This window comes from Manis javanica, chromosome 17 (assembly GCF_040802235.1).
Source record: "Manis javanica isolate MJ-LG chromosome 17, MJ_LKY, whole genome shotgun sequence".
Classification (NCBI taxonomy): Eukaryota; Metazoa; Chordata; class Mammalia; order Pholidota; family Manidae; genus Manis; species Manis javanica.
Genome location: NC_133172.1, coordinates 5,639,188 through 5,661,159, shown reverse-complemented (window position 1 = coordinate 5,661,159; position 21,972 = coordinate 5,639,188). Strand labels below are relative to the sequence as shown.

At 58.1% G+C, this 21,972-nt stretch overlaps 1 protein-coding gene across 9 annotated transcripts in view; it reads right to left on the bottom strand.

The window, feature by feature from the left end:
* Positions 1 to 168: 168 nt before the first annotated feature.
* Positions 169 to 21,972, bottom strand: part of SHANK1 (SH3 and multiple ankyrin repeat domains 1) — a 51,392-nt gene continuing 29,588 nt past the window's right edge. For 5 of the 9 annotated variants that reach the window (XM_073225365.1, XM_073225364.1, XM_073225367.1 and 2 more), the window contains 10 exons: positions 19,602 to 19,684; positions 19,267 to 19,391; positions 18,593 to 18,728; positions 18,243 to 18,323; positions 17,681 to 17,704; positions 17,436 to 17,504; positions 16,900 to 17,018; positions 9,328 to 9,424; positions 4,659 to 7,710; positions 169 to 2,764 (listed from right to left, as the gene is read on the bottom strand). In XM_073225365.1, coding sequence (XP_073081466.1) covers positions 2,050 to 2,764; positions 4,659 to 7,710; positions 9,328 to 9,424; positions 16,900 to 17,018; positions 17,436 to 17,504; positions 17,681 to 17,704; positions 18,243 to 18,323; positions 18,593 to 18,728; positions 19,267 to 19,391; positions 19,602 to 19,684 — 4,501 coding nt within the window. In that variant the 3' untranslated portion in view covers positions 169 to 2,049. Of the gene's footprint in view, positions 2,765 to 3,031; positions 3,247 to 4,658; positions 7,711 to 9,327; positions 9,425 to 16,899; positions 17,019 to 17,435; positions 17,505 to 17,680; positions 17,705 to 18,242; positions 18,324 to 18,592; positions 18,729 to 19,266; positions 19,392 to 19,601; positions 19,685 to 21,972 lie in introns of all 9 variants that reach the window. The other 4 variants (XM_073225366.1, XM_073225370.1, XR_012126492.1 and 1 more) reach the window with 3 other exon arrangements.

The window sequence follows — 21,972 nt, the reverse complement described above, 5'->3', positions numbered from 1 at the left end:
CTGCGGACGGGGGTCATCCGACAAGGGGGAGGGGGCGGGTAGGGGCCCAGCGCGACCTCCGCCCACCTCCTCGTCAGCCCTCCCCCCTCCCACGACCCTCCCGCAAGGTTCCCCGCAGATCCCTGACGTGGTGAGGGGAGAGCGCTGCAAGCACTCTCCCCCCATGGACGAAGCGCCCCCCCCCTCGGGGGTAGGGGGCAACAGAGGGGGAATGGGCTTGGGGGAAGGAGGGGGTGCTCCCTTCTTTGGCAGCTGAACATGGGGGGACCTGAGGGCGATGCCCTCCCCCCTTTACCCAGTAGGGGAGGGGGCTTCCCAGGGGAAGGGGTGGCTTAAAATTCCCAAGCCCCAGGAATAAGGAAGAGGGGAAGCGTGCAGGAATAGCCATGCTGGAGGGAGAAGGGTTTTCCTGGAGACAGAAGAGTTAGGAGAGGGGGGATCTTCGTGCAAAATGGATGGAGAGGTGGCCCAGGAAGGACTGAGAGGAGGGAGGCTGTGCAAGAGGGCAAAGACTGGAGCAGGGAGTGGGGGACGTGCGAGCAAGGTGAGCAAGAAGCGAGCGTGCAGTCTTCTCGCCAGAAAAAGAAAAGAGGGCAAAGAGGTGAGAGAACAGGCAGAGGGTCTGCAAGAACCGTCTCTCCCCTGGAGCAGAAAACAAGGCGCCAAGCGAGAAACCAGAATACAGCGCAAGGAATGTGGACTGAGACCACTGTGCAGAAGAAAAGAGGGGTACAGTCCCCCCACCCAGGGAGATGGGAAAAGTCACCTGAAGATGACAAGAAGTGGAAACTCAAAAACGAGTGTGCCGCGAAGGCACGGTGTGCAAGGACATTGTTCAGGGAAAACACACTTGGCTCGAAGAGAGCCACGGGAGTGCTGGGAGGGCGCGTGTGCCAGAGTGAGTGTGTGGGGAGGCTCACAAGAGAGTCAAGAGTGGAGCTGGACAAAGATTGGGAAGAGAAAGGTGGGAGGCAGTGGGAGTCCGGCAAAGAAGGGAGGGAGTGGGCATTTGAGAGAGAACCAGTTCCTGGGAGGCAAGATGCAAGATACGTGGTAAGAAGTGAGTGTGTGAGAAGGGGAGGGAAGGGTATGGGCGTGTCACGTGAGAGGGAGAGGTGGGAGAGATGGGTCCAGAAAGAATGGGGCGGGGTTCAAGGATAGGAAGGGAAAGTCGGAGGCAAGAGTGTCAGCAGAGGTGCACAGGCCAGCGAGTGTGCAAGGGCTGAACAAAGAGAAGGGTGTGCCAGGGGATGTGTGCAGAGTCTGTGAGTGGGCGAGGGAAAGGGTGTCCCAAGTGTGTCTGCAGCAAGGGCCCGGAGATTTCCAGAAGTGAGGAGTGTAAGGGAGGGCCGAGGGAAGAGTGTGCAAGCCGAGTTCCAGGGAGTCGGTGTGGAGCATGGGAACGGAAACGCAGAGTGCGAGAGAAACAGCGCGTGTTTGAGAGCTGAGAGGGCCTCGCAAGCGGGAAGCGAAGGTGGAGTGTGCAAGACTGCGAGAGGGCAAGTTTGTGCAAAATTGTAGCCCAGGGAGGGAAGAGAGGCAAGCAGGCGTGCAAAGGAGCGTGCAAAAGGCAGGGGGGGCTGCTGTGTGTGCTGGGAGAGGGGAAGGTGGGGCCTGGAGATGGGGGAAGGGTTGTTAGAGGGGCGGCAGGTGGTGGAATCTGAGGGCACTCCCTTCCCCTGTGGCCTGGGGGATGACCCCCCATCCAGTCAGGCTCAGGGCTGACCCTCTATGGCTCTGTCTGTCCCCCCCCAAAATCGACCCTTCCCTTCTCCTCCATCCCCCTCTGTAATTTCCTCCAGCCACCCCCTTCCGCTGCTCTCTGCTCTCTGTTTCACACACAGTCTGTGTCAGCTGCCCCCTCCTGTGAGGTGCGATGCCTGGCCAGGATCAGGCCATCTGGTGACCTCGGGCCTTGGGAGACGAGGGCAGGGAGCAGTTTTAGTAGAGTCCCTGGCCCAGGACAGACAATGATGGTCAGGGGTCAGAGGTCAAGAGGCCAGAAGGCTCAAGGGTTCTGTGGACGGGCTGGTCCGTCCAGGCCAGCCATCACCTCTCCAGGAAAAATTTGAGAGCCCGGTCGATGTTCATGCGGTGGCCCACCCTGGTCACACCCAGATCGACATAGTCCTCCTTGGTCAAGGCGGGCAGGTGGGAACCGTCAATCTCGTGGTCCAGGAACTGGGCTCGGTGCTCAGCCAAGCCCAGCCACTCAAGCCAATCAGCCACGTCGAACTTGGTCCAGAACCCCAGAGGTTTAGCGCCAAAAGGCTTGTCCGGGGGCAGCGAAAGCAGGCGGGTTGGTGAGAGGGATCGCGAGGCCCCTGACAAGGCTCCACCAAGCCCCCCGGACATCCCAGGGTGCGGTGGCACAAAGACAGGGGCGAAGGGGTCAGCTGAGCCTCCTGCCCCTCCAGTGGGGGAGCTGCGGATGTCAAAGAGGCCCGGGTAGAGGGGTCCAGAAGGCAGGATGGGCAGGGACGAGGGCCGGGGCGCAGGGCTGACCTTGTGCTCCGAGGTGGGCAGCAGCGAGGGGCTGGGGGCCCTGCGGAGCAGAGGGGGCCGCATCTCGAACTCCACGCCCTGGAGGTGGCGGGTGGACGTGGAGGAGGAGGCTGAGGGCGAGGTGGCTCCTGGGGCCCCAGCGGCTGAAGGGGGGACCCCAGTTCCTGTGGGGAGTGGTGGCAGAGGTGGTTTGGGCCAGTTCTGAAACAGGCTGCTGACGGGTTTGGAGAGGAGTGAGGGCTGGGCGTCTTCAGAGAGTCTGCAAAGTGACAAGGGGCAGGGGTGGAGGAGAGGGGTTTGGAGGGCAAGGGTGGGGTGAGAAACAGGCAGAGGTCAAGATACAGGGAGAGGGGAAGAGAGACATGGGGTGGGGGCAGAGAGACCGAGAAGAGAGATGGTAAGAGAGAGGAGCGAGGGGGTATGACGAATGTCAGGACAGAGATGAGGGGAGCAGGGAGAGGGTGACAGTCAAGAGAGATGAAAGAAAAAGAGACATTAAGTGATAATAATAATCGCCACCACTTACTGATGCTCACGTGTGCCAGGCATTGTTCTGAGTGCTCTGCATATTGGATCTCAATTTAATCCCCATGACAGCCCTGATGCAGGTTACTATTATCATCATCATCATCGTCAGCACAGAGAGGTTAAGTAACTTGCCTAAGGACACACAGCCAGGAAGTGGCAGAGCCCAGTTATATGGCACCAAAGTCTGAGCTCTTAACCACTACTCTATACTGCCTTTCGGGTTATGGCCAGTCACAGCAGAGTGGAAGACAGGGAGACAGTGAGCAGGGACAAAGTGGATGAGCATTGGGGGGAGAGAAATGAAAGGGGATGGGGGACAGAGAGAGAGGGAGAGAGAGATGAGGAGAGGAAGATGAAAAAGAGAAGAAACAAGGGGAGAAAAAGGTTCCCCTCATCCCTTTTGCTGCCTCCAGAACAGTCCTACCTCAGGGTCTTTGCACTGGTGGTTCCCTCTGCCTAGCTCATTCTTCCCCCACTTACCATGGGTTGTGTTCCCTCCCCTCCTCCAGTCTCTGCTCATCATGCTGGTCACTTGAGAGACCTTCTCTAACCATCCCATTATTGTATTTTTTTTCCAGAGGATGACTGCAATGATTTTTAAAATTTTCTGGTCCCCATCCTGCCTCATGAGACTAGGAGCTCTGTGAGGGCACTGCTTTGCCCATCCTGCCCGCTCTGGGGTCCCGCTCACCCAGAAGGGCACCCAGCACATGGAAGGTGATAAACCAGTAGCCGGCGCATCTGTCGACTAAACTAAGCATCCTCTCCTCTACCCAGAAGACTTAAAAATAATCAGTGACTTGCCTTAAGATCTCAAAGGCCTGATAAAACCACGTTTGAGTATCACCATGAGGACATCAGATCCTCAAACAGAATTAAAGTGAGTCCTGCAGATGGACAAGGGGATTGAAGAAGCCTTCCCCACTCTCTCTGTGTCTGAATCAGGAAGGTGACTCTACTTTCCCTAAGCCTAGAAAGTCCTGAATGACCTGGAACCTTATGGTGATTCAGGCTAGCTTGCTGCTGTGGGAAACTTCTGCAACCTCCCACATTTCCCCATCTGTATTTGCTGGGCTTTTGTAGGAGGCCCCTCCCCTCCCCATCTTGTAACAATGGCCCACATTTAATCCTCTCAAAAACCTCTTTAGGTGGGTACTATATGCTATCCCCCTTCACAGAGACGCGCATTCCTTTGCCTAAGGCCACCCAGTTAGAAAATACAGGGCTGGGACCAGAATCCAAGATCTGCTCCAGAACCACACTCAGAACCGCTGTGCCCTAAAGCATCCTGTTTTGAGCTACACTGGGTTCAGGGGACTTGCAGATTTCAGGGACTGTCAGAACTGACAGCCCACCAATGAAACAGACATCAGCAAATTTGCTCCAGTCTCTTTTGCTAATAACTTTTTGTTCATCATCGGATGTGGGTTGTCATGGTGATGAGAGACCACAGAAGCTACTGAGATAAAGGGAAAACTTAAAGTTATCTGTGAAAGTATGTTTTCCTTGAGGACAAACGTCTGCAAGCCAGCCTAGTTTGTGTTGTTTCTGCCATCTGGGATCCTAAAGGGATACAGCTATGGGGAAGGTGGACTCTGGTACCCACAGCATCAGCCCCTGCTTACCTCTGCCGTTGCAGGGAAGAGGTCCTCTCGGGAACATAGCTGGCTCCCCCGTGGTGGCTGTCCCCGCTTCCCCCGCTGCCTCCCCGGGCCCACGGCAGAGCGCCACCAGCTGCCGAAGAGCCCCCGAATTGCTGAAGCTTGGAGCTGAGCTCACTGATGATGCTGGCTTTCACTGTGGCCAAGGCTGAGGCCTGAGGCTGGGCCAGGGGCCCGGGCAGGGGTGGTGGCGGAGGGCCCGGGCCCTCCTCCCAAGGCAGCAGCTTCCGAGGCAGGGAGGAAGCCGATGGCAAGGGCACTGGTGGGCCTTCTGGCTCTACAGTCACTGGACCCCCGGGTACACCCACTGTCGATGGTCCAGAGCAACCACTCAGGGCCAGCAGCCCATCGGTTCCAGCCCCTGTCACCGAGACAGTGGGGCTGGTGGGAGTGATAGGGTCGCGGAGTCCCCCACTGGGGCTGGGCCGCAGGCCACCACTGGCCCCCAGTGCCCGACCCCGGAGCTTAGAGGGAGTCATGAGCTGTGGGGGGTATGGTGGGCCAGGAGTACCACTCCCACCAAAGGCCTGGCCATCCAGGTAGGCCACATAGGTGTCCAGAAGCTCAGGCCCACTGGCCACACTGGCCCCGCCGCCACCACCTCCTGCGCTGCCACCACCTTCAGCAGACAGGCTGCTCAGCGTGGATGCGCTGCTGATGGTCTCCAGAGGGTGGTCACTACTGCTCCGACTGTCCACCTCCTCAATACCAGAATCGGTGCCAGGTGGAGGGTCTGGGCCAGGCTGTGGGGCCGGGGGAGCTGGGGCGGCTGGGGCAGGTGGGCCTGGAGGAGGGGCGTCCCCAGGAGCTGCAGGGGCCCCCTGGGTCAGCGTGGCCACCTCACTGTCATAGGAAGTCAGGCTGGATGCGGTGGAGTCCAGGGTGGGCGGGGCAGAGGCAACGGCAGGGGGTGGCACAGGGGGCAACGGGCTGGTCGGGGTGGGTGGGTCTGGCAGTGGGTGGGGAGGCCCAGGCGTGAGGGGCGACTCGGGCTTCTCGAAGCTGTTGGAGAACTCTAGAGGGGGGGGCAGCGGTTCCACAAAGAGGAATTCACCGTCTTCCACGTCCACGGAGGGGGCAGGGGGCGGCAGGACCAACAGAGGAAGCCCGTTCTCTTCACTGCCCCGTGGGGAGGTTGGCGAAGGGGGTACGGACCGGCGTGGGCTGGGAGGCGGAACCCCAGGCCCATCCTCTGAGGGGGGTCCCCTCCCTGCCGCCCCAGTGGCCCGGGGCTGGCAGTTCTCAAGGAACCGCACGTGTAGGGGCAGCCGCTCGGGCTCCTCAGGGGCTGCGGACCTCCAGGCCTTGCTCACCCCCGGGTGCGGGGCGGGGGGCTCCGAGCCCAGCTGTAGCAGGAGGGGCCCCACCCCGGGGGCTGTTGGCGGCAAGCGGTGCAGCAAGGAGCGTCGGGCTGCTGGTGGGCTGGCCGGAAGGGACTTTTCCTGGCTGCCCAGCCCTGCGCGGTACCCCAGCTCCCGGCGGGCGGGGTCCGGTGGGGAGGCTCCCCAGAGACGCAGCAATGGCTCGTGGTGGGCGTGGGGCGAGTGGTGGTGCGGGGTGGGTGGCGGGGCCTCGTAGCGGGGCGATGGGGGCCGTGGAGGCGGCTGGGGGGCCCCGCCGCCCTCCGAGGACTCCTTCAGCGCCCGCTCTCGGGCGGCCAGGGCCAGCCCAAGCGGGGAGGCGGGGTCCAGGGCCTTGCCGGTCAGCGGGTGGACCAGGGGCCGCGGCGGCAGGAAGCTGGTGAAGGCGCTGCTGCTCCCGCTGCCCGCGTAGGCTCGGCCGCCCGGCCCGTAGCCCGCGTAGCCGCCGCCACCGCCGGTCTCCAGCCGGAGGTAGGGCTCGGCGGAGAACATGCCCTCGTCGATGGACTTGGAGTGGCGCAGCCGGGGGCCCGGGGGCGCCCCCGCCCCGAGCACGCCGTCGCCGCCGTCCTCGTCCCCCGCGTCGGTGGAGAGGAAGAGCGTGGAGCGCCGGCGGGCCTCGCTCTGCCAGCCCCCTTCTCTGCGCGCCGCCCCCACCAGCGCCGCTCCGAACTGGCTGGTGAAGTCGAGGGTGGCGGGGCCGCTGGGCGACGTGGGGGTGGGCACGGGCGAGGGCGAGGGCGGCACGGCCGGGCCGGGGCTTTGCGCGGAGGGGCCGCCGCCGGCCTCGGGCTGGCTCGGGGGCTCCGCCTCGGTGCTGCTGCCCTGGCTGCTGCGGCCGCTGCTACTGGTGGACGGGGCCTTGATGATGATGGTGGGGATGGGGATGGAGTTCTTCTCCGAGGGGGCGGCCGGCGGCGGCTGCGGGGACGCGGGCGAGGGGGCGGGCGGGAGGCCGCCGCCCTTCTGGGGCTCGCCCTCCACTTTGGTCTGCTTGACCAGCGGCCCCTTGCGCCCGCGGCCCGAGCGCGCGGGCACGTACATGGCCGCGCTGGCCGCCCGCGGGGGCAGCTGAAAGTAACGCAGGGCGGGGGCCTGGGGGGAGCCGAGGCCCCCGCCCGCGCCGCCATGGTGCGCCGGGGACGGGGCCCCCGGGGTCGGGCTGGGCCCGCCGCCCCGCCAGCCGCGCAGGCTAGGCTGGGGCCCCAGAGCCAGTCGCGGCGGGGGGTCGTCGGGGGAGCCCCCGGTCTCCATCTCCGGCGGGTGAGGGGGGTGGGCGTGGTGGTGGTGAGGCTGCGGGGGCGGGGCGTGGTGGTGGTGGTGGTGGGGAGGGTGGTGGTGGGCCGGGGGCAGAGGGCCGCTGTGGTACAGGCTCTTCTCTCGGCCCCCTACACGGGTGTCGGGAAGGGAGGGCCCGTCAAAGGACGAAGGGGAAGAGGCGGGGAGGGGGCCACCTGAGCCGGGGTTGAAGGCCCCTCCGCGGGGTGAGGGGGTGAGCCGTCCGGAGGAGGAGGGGGCTGGAGGTGTGCTGTAGGGGGGCTCCGGTGGGGACGTGGTGGGTGGCGGGGGGATGTCCTCCGAGCCAGGCACAGACAGGCTGCGGCTGAACTTCATGGCTGGGGGTGCTAGGTAGGGTCTATCATCTTCTGCAGCCCCTGGGAAGACACCGAGGATCCAGGAGTGGGGCCTGGGGTGGGCGCTCTCCTTGCTCCCCCTTCCCACAGCACTACGATACTACCATTAATAACAACAACGACAGTGGGGCCCGGTGTAAACTAAGAACCGCACATGGTTTAGTCAGTCCAGCGCTTCCTCAACTGCGGTAAATCCAAATCGGCTTGATAGTGATACAGGTTGTGCACTGCACAACAGCAACCGCCAGGGGGAGCACCGGGCGGAGAGAGATTTAGATGAACTTTCTCCCCACACCAGGAGGGGGTGCCCTTCTCCACGTGCAGAAAGGCACAGTATATGCTAGTAGTGGTGGCTTGGCATGAGCAAAGGTGGCTTAAGTCAGGAAGAGATGCCACTTTTATATGCATAGTTGTAAATGTTTTTCCATGTGTATGCAGAAATGAAATGTAATTAGCACATCAAACCTGTGATATCACAGACAGAGCTGCTTGGAATGAGGCTAATGTCTGAAAGGGAGCCGACTTGTAGGTTAGATTTACAGGTAGCTGCTATTTGGTACATGATAAGATAGTAGGACAGCCTCACAGATGCAAGCTTCACACTGGTGGACTGTGCACGCTGGAAGCTGAGGAACACTACATCCTGCCCACCAGAGAACGGGGAGTGGAGGGGAGGACCGAAGTCCTCGGCCTACTTATCACTGTCAGGGCTGTCTCTGACCATCTTCTTGCCTCTGACTGCTCTCTCTCCCTTGATGACAGCTTCATCCACTACTTCTCTGCTTCAGATTCCTGCCCAGTCCTCTCCCCTGAGCTCCAGGCTCCTATATCCAAATGTCACAGCCACTCGGATGCCTCACTGGCATCTCAAACTCAGCTCCTGCTCTCCTCCCACAGTCTCCCTCATCTGAACAGATGGTGCCTCAGTCCTACCTCAGGACCTTTGCACTGGTTGTTCCCACCACCTGGAGTGCCTTTCCTCCATAATTCCCATGCCCCCTCCCTCCATCTCCATGGTTTAGCTCAACCTGCCCCCAGCACTCCTGATCTCTCTTATTCTAATCTACTGTTTTTTAGAGTACTTACCACTGTCAACATACTATAATATTCTTGTTTGTTATCCTTATAAAATATTCTCTGTCTTCTCCTGCTAGAAATTAAGCTCCATGAGGGCAGGACCTTTAGCGTGTTTGGTTGACAGACAAATCTCTAGTAGTCTAGGACAATGCCTGGAATATAGTAGGTGCTCAATAAGCATTTCTAAAATGAATGAATGAATGGATGGATGGAGTCAGTGTAAGAGAGGAGAAACCAGGGTCTGGTAGGGGGTTTGACTCACTGCTTCCAGGCAAGGACAATAATGTCCCTATTTTCTAGATGCAGAGACCGATGCCCAGAGAGGTGAAGCCTCCTGCCCCTTGTTACACAGCTGGGATGGACAAGAGCCAGGATTCAAACCCAAGTTTGCCCAGAAAGCCTGCCTGACTTCCTTGCCCAACTTGATGGAATTGTGGTCATGTATGGAGTACAAAAGAACATTTCCAGGTCCCCTTGTTTCTTCTGTAAACTGTCACTCTCCTAGCCTCCCCATTATATCTCCTCCGCTATCCATTATACCCACCCTCCCTTGTGACATACCAATAGATTTTTGGCGGAGCATAAGTCCAGGTCCTGGAGGCAGGTAAGAAGGGCGTTCATAACTTGGCTGGGAGCGGTGATGGGGATCGAAGCTCGACTTTGGGGTGGCAGTCACAGAGGAGAGAGAAAAGATAACAGAGATAGATCAGTCAGGGCATGAAGAGACATGGCTTCCCCACACGGTCAGCCCCATTCCCCACCAGGCGTCTGCAGAAGGGAGAGGAGCATGGAGGCATTCTGGGGAATGGACAGGTTTCCGAGTCCCAGCAGCAGGGAGAAGGAAAGGAAAAGCAAGAAAGGCCTTGTTTGCTCTGCTTCCAATACTGACCACTAATCTGTTCCAGTCACCAGCGTTTGCCTGGACAGCTGCAGCGGCTACTCCTTTGGCTCCTGGCTACCATCCTTGTCCTCTCCACCCCTTCTCTGGTGTGCTTTCCACAGAAGAGCCAGAGGGATCTTTCACAAAGGAATTCAGTCCCTGCTATTGCCCGGCTTAAAATCGTACAGTAAATAACATCCCACACCAGTTGGGAGGGGATCTAAATTCCCAACCCTGCTCTATAAGGCCCTCTGCGGTAAATACTGCTGGTATCCGCCCAGATCCGCTTGGCGGGGATGCTGTGTCCATCACCAGCTGCTGTGACAGTCACCTGCCTGCAGCTCTTGGCCACCCCTTGCTCTGAAGCATCACCCTCTCTCAAAGGAGCTGACAGGTCCAACAGCAATGTGTCTCACCCTCGACCGCATTCTGGGCACAGCCGCAGCCAACAGCTGACTGGCACGGAGGTCCAAGGCAGGATTAACCTAGCAGTGCGATTCACACCCCAGCACCCCCTGAGGTTTCAAGCTGAAGGCGGACTCAGCGGGGACCAGGTGTGCTGACCTCCGCGGCCCATCCTGCCCACCTTCCCTGCAGGTCTCTGTCCTTAGGAAGCTATCTCAGACTCTGCAGAAAACCCAGCAAAGGCACACACCCTGTCCGATCCAGCAGCACCTACATCTCCTAGTCGCTCACTCACACCCAGCCACGTCCATCGTCCCTGCTCCTCCAGTGCTGCCAGGTTCGCCCCCCGCTTTAGAGCACATGCAGACCCTTGATTCTGTGCAATGGTTCTTCCTAATCACCACGCATTCCCTTCTGTCTTCACTCACGCCCTCCACTCAAATGTCTCTCCCAGTTCCTGTCTACTGTATTTCCCTGGCCCGTTTTCTTCCTGGTACTTATCTCCACCTGAAGTGATCTCTTTATTTGCTTACTGTCTGCCTCCCAGCCTAGAATATTAGCTTCCTGAAGGCACCATAGATACAGCATCTAGGAGGGTCCACAATACTTTTACGGGAAACGTTTTAATTTCCCTTAACATCAGAAGGAAAAAAGTGAATCCAATCCAAACTGGAAACACTCATATTTGCACAATACAGTCTCACAAAATACGATTTGCCTTTTTTATTTTAGGATGGAGCAGCTCACGAAAGCAAAAATGCCCCAGTCCCACAGAAGTCACTGTGCGGCCTGCCTGAGAGTAGCTACTTTGTCTGTCTTCCTCACTGTCAGATCCCCAGTCCCCAGACAGGGCCTGATGCTTTACAGCTCACGTCAAATGCGGGAGGAGCCGGAAGAAAACGTGCCGACATCAGAGCCTGATTGCCCTGCTCCCGCCAGGTGACCCGGTATGTCTCCCTTCTATGTCTTTGAGCCCAGAAGTGCAAGAGACAGGAAATCCTGTGCGGATGGAGTGTCTGCCTTTGGTGTGTGCCCCTCACTGATCTCACCTCCCGCCACACCCCCTCCAGCCTAATCACCCCCAGTTCTCTGAATTTCCTCTGCTGTTCCTTACCTTGCTGCCTCAGCGTATGCTGTTTATTCTGCCAGGAACACCCTTTCCTGTGCTCTGCTTAGAAGAACTCCCTGTCCTTCTAGTCCCTCACCCTGGCCTGCCTGCCCCTTTCCTCTACGCCCAATAGCCACTAGCCATTCAGATATAAATTAAATTAACTAAAGTAAGTTAAAATAAAAAACTCCCTTCTTCTACCCACTGGCCACATTTCAAGCATTTGTCACACATGGCTGGTGGCTACCATATTGGGCGGTAGAGGCACAGGACATTTCTGTCATCACAGAAAGCTCTATGGAACAGTGTTGCTCTAGACCCTCACAGGTGCGTCTGGTCTACCCATCTCACTGCTGTCACCACCTGGATTGAGACGTCTATTTCTGTGTTTGCCTCATTCATTCATTCATTCCACAGGTATTTATTGACCACATGATCCACGCTAGAGACTGTTCTAGGTGTTGCAGATACAGCCATGAACAAAACAGACAAAAGTCCCTGCCTATTTGAAGGACAGGCAAAATAAGTTAGTAAAATATAATGTGCGAAAGAGAGGTGAGTGACAGAAGGAGACTGTAATTTAAAATAGGGTAGTCAAGGAAGGCCTTGTTGTGAAGATATAATTTGAGCCAACTCCTGAAGTAGGGAGCCATGCATATATCCAGGGGAAGAGTATTCCAGGCAGGGGAACAGAAAGTGCAAAGGTCCTGAGGTGGGAGTGAGTCTGTTGTGCTCAAGAAATAGTCAGGAGGCCAATGTGTCTGCACTGGGTGAGCTGGGGGCAGAGGGGTGGGGGCTGAAGTCAGGGTGGTAGAAGGGTGATACTGGGTGGGGTCTTGTAGTTTCAAATGTTTCCTCCCTGGAGTGGCTTCCTTTTGTGAGTCTGCATCGTAACTCCTGCCATGTCTTCCGGTTCAGCTATGATAATTATTTGCTTGCTTGTTTATTGTCTGGCTCCCTAGGCGTTTAGCCTACTCAATCCCCATTCTACTCTTCTTCTTTAATAAGAAAACTCCAATCTTACTGAGTACCTACTGGGGGAGCACATTTCCCTGCTTCTCTTGCGGCCAGGTGTAGCCATGGGGCTGAGGTCGGCCCAGACGCATTAATGTTTCATTGTTACTTCTCGGAAGTTTCATTAGAGGTAACCCAGGAAGCAACAATATGCCCTCCTTTGCCCTTCTGTCTTTCCAGTTTTCCTTGTTCCTGCCACCCGGAATGCTAGTGCAATAGCTAGAGCTCCAGCAGCAATCTTGGACTATGAGGTAACTTTGTGGTTGAAACAAGGCTAAGGTGGTGGAGCAGAAAGTGAGAAAGATCCTATGTCTTCATGACCATGGAAGCTGCCACATCTGCCTTGGACTCCCTACTCCAGAGTTCTTTAAAATAATAGAAATATAAGCATTTATTTTGCTCCAGCCACTGTTATTGGAGATTTCTCTTACATAAAGCAGAACCCAGTTCTGTAACCACCACCACTCCAAAACATAAATTCTCTAAGGGAAGTGACTTTGACTGGTTCACTTCTACACCCACCAGGGCCAAGGAGCAGATCCAGCACATGGTAGGTGCTCAGTAAATATTTGTAAAATGAAGGGCACTGATAAGATGGGGGAACATCCTGAAGGCAAAACCGCAGTCCTGTTCCTTTGAACCCCCCGTGAAACAGCACTGGGTCAGCCCCAGGAAAGCATCAGGAAGTGTTTCCTGAGCGCATGCCCACCTTGACTGCTTCCCCCTATTCAGCTTTCAACTGACTGCCGTGCTCAGCCTGCTCGACTCTCCTCGACTTTGTTGAGTATTTTTCTCAAACATTCTCCTTAAGTCCCTTCTTCCTAAGCCTCAGCCCCATACCTTGCTTGGTTTTTTTCCACCCTGTCCTGCAGCTGGTAATGGTCTGTGTGATATCAGGGGGCCAAACCCCGCAAAAGACGGCTTGTGTAGTGACCCAGAGAGAGGGAAGTGGACAGTGAAGGGGGACCCTGCGCAGGCCAACTTGCCGCTGCTTTGCATGTACGTCTTCACGGCATCCTCCAACAAACCTGTGTGCTGGGCGTGGTTACACCCATTCTCATGGCTGGGAAAGAGGCTGTGGCTCAGAGGAGAAGGGTCATGTCCCTGGTCGGCCACACAGTAAGGGGGAGGTGACAGAGCCATTGGAGGAAAAAGACTGGAGTGGCTAGAAAATTCCAAGATCAGATAAGAGGGGAGAAGAAAAGAGAAGGACCGAAGAGTGAAAAGCCAGCAGTGTGACCAGTAAGAAAGGAGGCAGGGACCATGGAAGGCAGAGCCCAGGCAGGGGAGGACCAGCGAGGAGATGATGGGGGGGAGGGAAGGCGAGAGAGGTGTCCCGCACAGACAGGGGGGTGAGGAGGGCTGGGGGCCAGAGTGAAGGGGGAGGGGGTAGGATGATGCGGGAGGGGCAGAGTGACCCAGGAGGGGTGCCCCTGACTGAGGAGGGTGCAGAGCGAGGGAGAGGCGTCAGGTTGGCATGCTGACAGAAGACACTTCTAAGGACAAGAGGAGGGATCAAACAATGGGTCAGCTCGGCATCAGACTGACTGCCCGAGGGACGGACTGACTCAAGGTGGGACAGGATGACCTCCATCAGCAAACCAGGAGCATCTCCTTGTGCAGAGGGAGCAGCCAATCCAAGCGCCGAGGTGCACGTGACACCACCAGCTGCCAGGCAAATTCCTCCCCAAGGGGCAGCCCTCCTCCCGTGACACCCGGTGGGTGGGCTGCCGGTCTGGTGCCTCAGTGGCACAGTCCGTGCCCCGGGGCTGAAGATGAGCAGAGACATGACAGCCCCTGAAAGGGGTGAGGCGGGAGAGAGGAAATGGGGGGCAGGAGGGGCAGACAGACAGAGACAGAGTGGGGAGGAGGCAGAGATGGGGTCCAGAGCAGGGAGAGACAGGAGAGGAAATGAGACAGCCACGGGGAGACAGAGGGACCCAGCAAGGCAGGAGAGAAAGGCAGTCCTGAGGGGCCCGGAAATGAGAGGCTCAGAGCTGTCCCAGGTGAGAAAGAAACAGAGAATACACCAAGTGGGCAGAGGGCATGGTAAAAGGAGTCAGAGGGAGAAACTGGGTCCAGAGAAAGGCAGACACCGGCTCCCAGACAGATGCTGGCAGGGGCCGTGGTTGGGGGGTGTTAGAGCAGGTGACAGACACAGCAGCCAAGAAGGCCAGAGCCACCTAGGGTGAGGACAGACAGCTGGACAGCAGAGCCCAAGAGGTGCCCTGACCTACAGCGGCTCTGCCTGGTGTCAGTGCCCCACTCTGCACAGCTGTGGGTCTCCCCACTCTTAGGTTTTACGCAGAGGTGAGTTTTTCAGGGATTGTCAAAATCACCCAATTCTTAATTTTTTAAACAGCAGCGTCTTGTACAATATTTTGCTCAGTTCTCTGTTGTGCACACCCAACAGAGGAGGCCTCAGTGCGACCCCGGCCCCGCACGGCCCGCCTGCCCCCCACCATGGTCTAGGCACAGAGGGAGGGGCCCAGGCAGGGGGGTGAAGAGGGGAGAGAAGCCAGAGCAGAAGGAAATGGAGACACAGGGAACAAGACCACACAGTGAGGGAGTCCGTGGAGATGCAGAAATGTCAGGAAGGGGCCCGTATGTTGACTCAGAGTGGAGATGAGAATGGCTGGTAAGGGAGTGGGGGCAAAGATTGGGTGGCGGGGGGTGGAGAGAAGCCCCAGCCTGAGAGGGAGGCCCAGGCCCCAGAAGGGAGAGAACAAGAGGGGAGGTCCAGCTGGGAAAAGGAGTGCTGGCCTCAGGCCCAGAGGGAAGGGGGGCCCCATGAGAGAGCTCAGAAACGGGACTTGCCCTCTCTGTGTTTGGCACTGAGCGTGGCACGCTGTTGCGGGGTCTCTGGGGCTCATGCAGGCTCACTGGTTGAGTCACAGTGGGGCCTCCAGTTTGTTAGATGACGGCCTGGGGGCTCACCATCTGGTGAGAGGCTGATCTCATTCAGTCCTAGTGGGAGTCAGCGAGACTTTAGCCCCATCACACAGAGCAGGAAACTGAGACATGGAGAAAGTAGTGTGGTCCATGTGGCACAGGACTTGAGAGGGAGTCAGGATTTGAAGGCGGCTCTGCCTGGCTCGACCACACGCGCTTGTGACCATCCCACAAACCTTGCGTCGGGGAGGTGGGCACAGAGGATGACCACAGGGTCCCAGGGTTTTCAAATTCCTTGAGAAAGCAAGGACAAGTGTAAAGTGCGGGCTTGCGGCACACGCTCTGCTGAGCACTACGTGGCCAAGGACCTGCTCCTCTAAATCTGAAAGAATCTCTAGGGGTCCGAGTACAAAATCTGCCACCTGCTTTAGGTTCTTACAGAAGTATTAGATCTTTCAGAGTCGGTGGTCTAGCATGTGGCTGTGGCTAGGCTTCAGGAGGCCTGCACACTTAGGAAAAAATTCCATCTTTTTTTTCTTATCGTCCAACTAAAACACATTTCCTCGATGAAGGATGTGGGCAACAAACCACACTGGTCTTAGCAAAGACCTGCGTCTGTACCCCCAGCAGAAATGAGACGGTTCTATATCCCATGGTCTGTGGTTGCAGAGTTCTTGAAATTGTGTCTTAGGCTTTTCACGACTTTGGAATTAGGCTTGTTGAGATCGGGCACCAGGTGTTCCTGGCTAACAGGTTGACAAAAAGGCACAGCTATGACTATATCATGAATTTTGCTTTTGAAAAATATTTTGATGACCTCATTTCAGTGTAACTGGCTTCTTTTCTTTTCTTAATCTCATGCTCTTAAAAGCATTATTCTGAGGCCTGGGCCAGCCTGTCAAAGGGGCCACGGTCCCTCAAAAGCCAAAGAGCCCAGTTTTAGAGTAAATGGCCCCCCTTGGCCACCAGGTGGTAAAGTGCAGCCTGTAAGAAGAGGCTTTTAGAGGGCAGGGTCAGAGGGCAAAGAAGAAGGAAGTGCTAGGAGAGGAAAGGCTGTGTGCGGCCTCTAGGGGAGAGGCCGTGGCACTGGGAGGCACTGGCAGGGCTGGTGGGGGATGTGCCCCTGTAAAGGAGCAGAGCCCAGCTGTGGGGACAGCCGGGCAGGGGTCAGCAGGCCCACTGGAAGAACCGCGGCTGTGGCTAGACCATGGATCCAGGTGCCTGACCATCTGGGTTGAAATACTGACTCCCTGTCAGCCTCAGTTTCCTCTCCGTAAGTGAGCTAATAACCATGCGTAACTCACAGGATGATTCAGGAATGAATGAGATAGTCCACGCAAAACGTAGTGTCCAGAGTATGATCAACACCTACTACAGACTAGCCTCTGTCACAGGGAAAAGCAGGCAGAGCAGAGACAGAGATGATAATTAATATTTTAATAACTACCGCTTGTTGAGTACCTATTATTACAGAGCTGGGCCTGCGCCAGGGATTGCCGTCTGTGACGTCACTGTACCTTCCCTGAGACCCTTGAGGTGGAGCAGAGACACACGAGAGAGAGTGAGGGGCAGGGATGGCAAGTGGCATGAGGAAATGAGAGATGGGATTTGAGGGGGGAGTAAGGAGGAAATGGGTGAGCACAGAGGAAAGGGGGCCCCCAGACTGGGGAGAAGGGAGCGGATCCCAGGAAGTGTGGTGCCCTCCTAGACAGTACGAAACACAGCGGGGTCAGGAAGGGCTTGCAAGGAGAGGGACTGAGGCTCCAGGTTGGAGTGTGCACCCCCAAGCTCCCCTGCCCCACAATGTACCCATTGCCCAGACCAGGTCCCCTACCTCCGTGGCAAAGAAGCCTTTGGGCCTGTGTTTGCCCAGGGATGCAAGGCCTCCGGGCCCAGGACTCTCGCTTGCACTGATGGTCTGCTGAGCTGCCGCCAAAATTTCATCCAGTTTGTCTGGGGAGAGGCAGAAGACAGGCGGAGAGCAGCGAAATGAAGCTGGCGTTGGCCTCCCGCAGTCAGAGCTGCCGGGAGCCCACACTGCGTTTCGTATGAACCAGACAAGGGCACCCCTGCCTCATCCTGGTGGACAGACAGCCCGATACAGACAATCTCTATAGAGAGCAGCAGGCAGTACCCAGAGAAGGACAAGGGTAACGCGGCGTGGCGTTGGGAAAAGGAGAGTCTTCCTGGGAGGGAAGGTGGCGGGACGGCAGGAGGGACATGGGGAAACAGAGGTGGGAGGGCAGGCTCAATGCCTGGGGCAAGGCCGGGGTGTGAAGGTGCCCGGGCAGCAGCAGGGATGCGGCTGGGGTGTGGGGTAGTGGGGGTCGGGGGCCCTGGCATCCCGGGGAGAGGGCAGGGCCGTCTTACTGAGAGCCATCTGATACACGGTCCGCTTTTTCTCCATGCTGGGCACCGGCGCAGGCTGCTGCTCATACTCTGTGGGCAAAGAACGCGGATGAAGCCCAGGGGCGCCCCCTGGCGGCGGGGCAGAGTGACTCGGCCGGCGGGCGTGCGCAGGCGCGCGTGGGGCAGTGAGGGCCCGCGGCGCGGAGGGGCGAGTCCCCCGGCGGGGTCGGGACCGGGGCCCTCCCGCCAGTCCTGTGCCCACTCACCACTCTTCTTCTTCCAGGGGGAGACTAGCCCGGGGGAGAGGCAGTAGAGGAGCCAAGCGTTAGGATGTCAGGGGGAGGCGAGGGGCCCCCTCTCTGGGACGCCCGCCTCCCTCAGGGCCCCGTGGGGTGGCACAGCTGCTGGATCTGATCTGTCCCCTGTTGGGGAGACGGGACCCGCTGGTCCACTGGGCCCTGACTGGAGAAAGAGGCTGGCCTTCCTTTCCATTAGTGGGGGCAGTGGGGGCTAGTGGAGGGAGATGGAGAATGGGGCAGGGATGGGGGGGTGGGACAAGAAGAGGGGCTGGAAAGGAAACAGGGACCCGCAGAGAGGGCCAGACAGACCCAGAGAGAGACCCCGACAGAAAAACATGTAAGAGGACAGAGGAAAGTCGACTCTCAGACGCCCCTTCCCAGCCGCACACACGCAGGCCAGGGAGAGTCCGGCCCAGCTACCGGGGGGCCAGGATGAGCAGGAGGACACTAACAAACTCAAGGGATGCTCCGGCCTCCTTCCGCCCCCACCCTCCCCAGCGTCTGCTGCCCAGCAGCCCCACAGGCTCACCCATCTCCTCCAGCTCTGAGGTCATAGACTTGGAACGCAGGGAGATGGCTGGGGGTGGGAGCCGCTTAGCCTGCTGGGGAGCTGAAAAGGTGACAGCGGTGGTGAGGTGTCATACCAGGGGAGAAGGCCGCGACCCCCTATGCCCCCCCACAGTGCTCCCAGGGCTCAGAGGATAGCTGCCACCAGCATGCTGGGCCCTCCATGCCTCAGTTTCTCTTCAGAAGGGTCATGAACAAGCAGCCCCGGGGAAGGGAAGGCTGGTGGCGGGAACATCAGGCAATTAGGACTTCTTGGGGTCTTCAGTGGGAGTGGGTCCCCAGGCCTGGCCACACGAGTGGGTGGGGGAGCACCTTTCTTGCGGACAGCCTCATCCATGTCCGGGTGCCTGGTGACCATCACCACCTTGACCATCAGTGTGTTGCCCCCCTGGCGGATCATGTTCACCACCTGCCGGTGGCCGACCTTCACCACATTCTGCCCGTTCACCTGTGGCCCAAACACCCCCGGACCACAACGAGGAGGTGCGGGGAGGGTGCTTTCAGCTTCAGAGTCCCGACAAAGCGGCTTCCTGCCTGGCCCCATCTGTGGCACTGTGGGCCGCTCCTTCCTCCCTCTGACCCTCTCCGCCACCCTGTCCCCATGCAAGTGCCAGGCCACACCTCTCGGTTCCATCGCTCTCCTGGCCCCAGGGGTGGGGAAGGGGCCCGCCCAATTCGCCTCTCTCTCCCTCCGTGTCCCGCGCCTCCCCCACCCCCGCCATCGTGTGTGGCCAGGACAGATCTGGGGGACAGATCTGACATCTTTTGAGCTGTCTCAAAAGGCCTTTAGATGTTATTATTGAAGAAAGCAGAGGCTGGCAGGGGGCTGGGACACCTGGTGCCAAAGGGGGATCTGGATTTAGGCAGCCAGATCCTGGTGTGGATCACATGGGGTCTGGGGATTTGTCACCAGGGTCCCAGGGGAGAGAAGGGTATCTGTGGAAGGTGAGGCTTGGAGAGGCCTTTGGGCTGGGGCCAGGACTCACCTCGATGAGGAAGTCTCCCATTCGCAGTCCCGCCCGCCATGCCACGCCACCCTCGTCCACTGACTCCAGATACTGCAGCGCCGGGAAGGCTGGGGTAGGGGTGAACTCCTCGATGGGGGTCTGCGCTGCAGATGGGGAGGAGTCGGCGGGGTCGGAGCGGAGGGGGTGGAGAGGCCGAGCAGGGGATGGGGCTCAGACCCAAGTCACAGAGGCCTCGCCGTAGCTGAGGGCCCAGCAGCCCCAGGTGGGGTGGTGGGCAGGCTGGGGTCCCTGCCCCTGTCCATCCCCCTGGGTCAGAGAGCCCTTCTCCCATCCCCTCGCCGGCCGGCACTCACCCTTGGCCCCCCGGAGCACGAACCCAAACCCCTCACTGTCCTTCTTCTGCAGCAAGACTGTCTTCTCCTTAATGACGTAATCGCTGGTGGGGAGGGGAGGGGAGAGGCGGGTGGGGCGGGTGGAAAAGGGGCCATGAGACACAGAGCCTCCGCCCCATGGCACCCCGGTGACCTGAGCCCTGGCTCCAGAATCATTCATCCTCACCCACCCCGTGCGCCTTTGCAGCAGCCCTGACAGGCCTCCCCCTCAGAGCCCGGAGTGCTGGCTCTCCCACTCACTCCTCATTCATCCATCCACCCATCCATTCACAGCAGTTGAGCTCCCAAGCCCACTGTGTGCCAGGACGCCGCAGTGCGAGCAAGGGCGAGAGCAGCCACCAGACCCCCAGGCAGCCTGGCCTGAACCCTGCTAGCCACTTCTGGCTGTGACCTTGAGCCTACGACTCTAAACCTTTTGGGCCTCAGTTTCCTCATCTCTAAGGGGGGGACAATGATGGGCCCAACCTGGCGGGGTTGCTAAGAGAGTTCAGCACACGGAGGGCTCAGCACGTTGCACCTGCTCAGTGGATCCTGCTCTTGGGCCAAGTTATTAAGTGAGAAGAACGTGTGCACGTCGACGATCCGCCTCCCAACTCCGCGGCTATATATATATATACCACAGTAACATCTCTCCACGTCCCGAGCATACTGCTAACATTGCTTATTCAGCACTGTCCAAAGGGGTGGCCACTAGCCGAACGTGGCTGTTTATATGTAAATGAATTAAAAAATTGAAAGATTCAGTTCCTCAGTCTCACCAGCCATGTTGCAAAGTGCCCAGTAGCCACATGCGGCTAGTGGCTACCGTGCTGGACAGCACAGACACAGAACATCGCCATCGCCACAGAGAGGTCTAGCGGCCAAGCACTGACTTACGTATTCCCCAGCGTATCTCAAATCCACCTCCCTCATGTACTCAGTAGATTCTAGTAAAAGGCAAACTACTTGTGAATATGTGGATGGTTCCCAGTAAGGCCCCCAAAGCCTGCCAGCACATTTAGGGAATGCCCACATACCCAGAGTTCAATTAAACGCAGACACGGTCCAGCTTTCTCAACACCTGCCTGGGCTGGCTCGGTTAACGGCCCCAAATCCTTGATGTCACCACTGTGTACCTCAAGATGACACAGCCATTCCAGTCCAGGCTCCTCGGTATACAACAAGAATACCCAAACCTGGCTTTAGCCCTATTCTCAGAAGACCCAAGGACCCCCTGGGTCCTCCAGAGCATCCTGCAGCCGAGTCCAAACCCCATCCAGCGCACGCGCAGTCCCCAATCACATCCCAGTAATGGCCACCGGCCCCAACACACTCCAATAATAGCCAGGCATGCTCCCCATGCGATCCAATTACCCACCCCCACCGATGGGCCAGAGCAGCCCTCCGCAAACCCTCCAGTGTACTTCCCTAACACGCCATGCTCAGGGATGCCCCGATAATGCCTCCCCTCACTCTGATCTCCGTATACTCCCACTACACGCTCCCTCAACACATCCCAGCACACATCAATGATACCCACTGGGCTCCTACTGTGTTTTGCTACCCACCCGTACAAGCACCCCTGTGTAGACCCCCATGACTTCCACTGTCAAATCCACACATTTGTGCCATACGGACAGTGCTCCGCCCATGAGCATGTATGGCAGCCCTGCACCCCCTGCCACCACCCCGCACGTGCGCACAGATAGACGGACCCCTTCCAGCACCCGGCCTTGCTCCAGGTTCACCGTGGCCCAGTAATTCACCACACCACACCCACCATGTCAGCCCAATCTCATACTCAACCCAGGAATGGGCCACCATTGTAGTGGGAGGAGGGGGTATGGGAAGGGGACGGAAGGGGTTGGCAGGGGTGAGGGAAGGAGGGGAGGAAAGGGCTGAGTGGACGGGGCCAACAGAAATCGGTCCAGAGGTCAGAGCTGCCTGCTTCTGTCCATGCACGCTGTGACATGACACCCTTGTCCCCACCCTTGTCCCCATCATATGCCCCACAGCCTCCACTAAGCCCTCATGCCTTGGCTACCCTCATGTCCCCTCCAGGTCTCCAGGCTCCCCACAGAGCCTTCAGCCCCCACGTTATTCATCATCTCCAGGCAGCTCACTTTCCTTCATTCAAGCCACAAACCCCTACCTTCCCCGCGGCTTCCCACTGCCCCTGGAATCTCTCTTTTACCCACATTATCCTATACTGCAAACATAAGCCTTCCCCAAATATCCATGCCCCGATTTCATTCAATAAAACTTCCATATCCATTATATGCCAAGAGAAAACACTTGCTCTGCACAAGGCAGTTTTCAAAACCCTTCGCAGGTAAATAACTCCATGTAACCT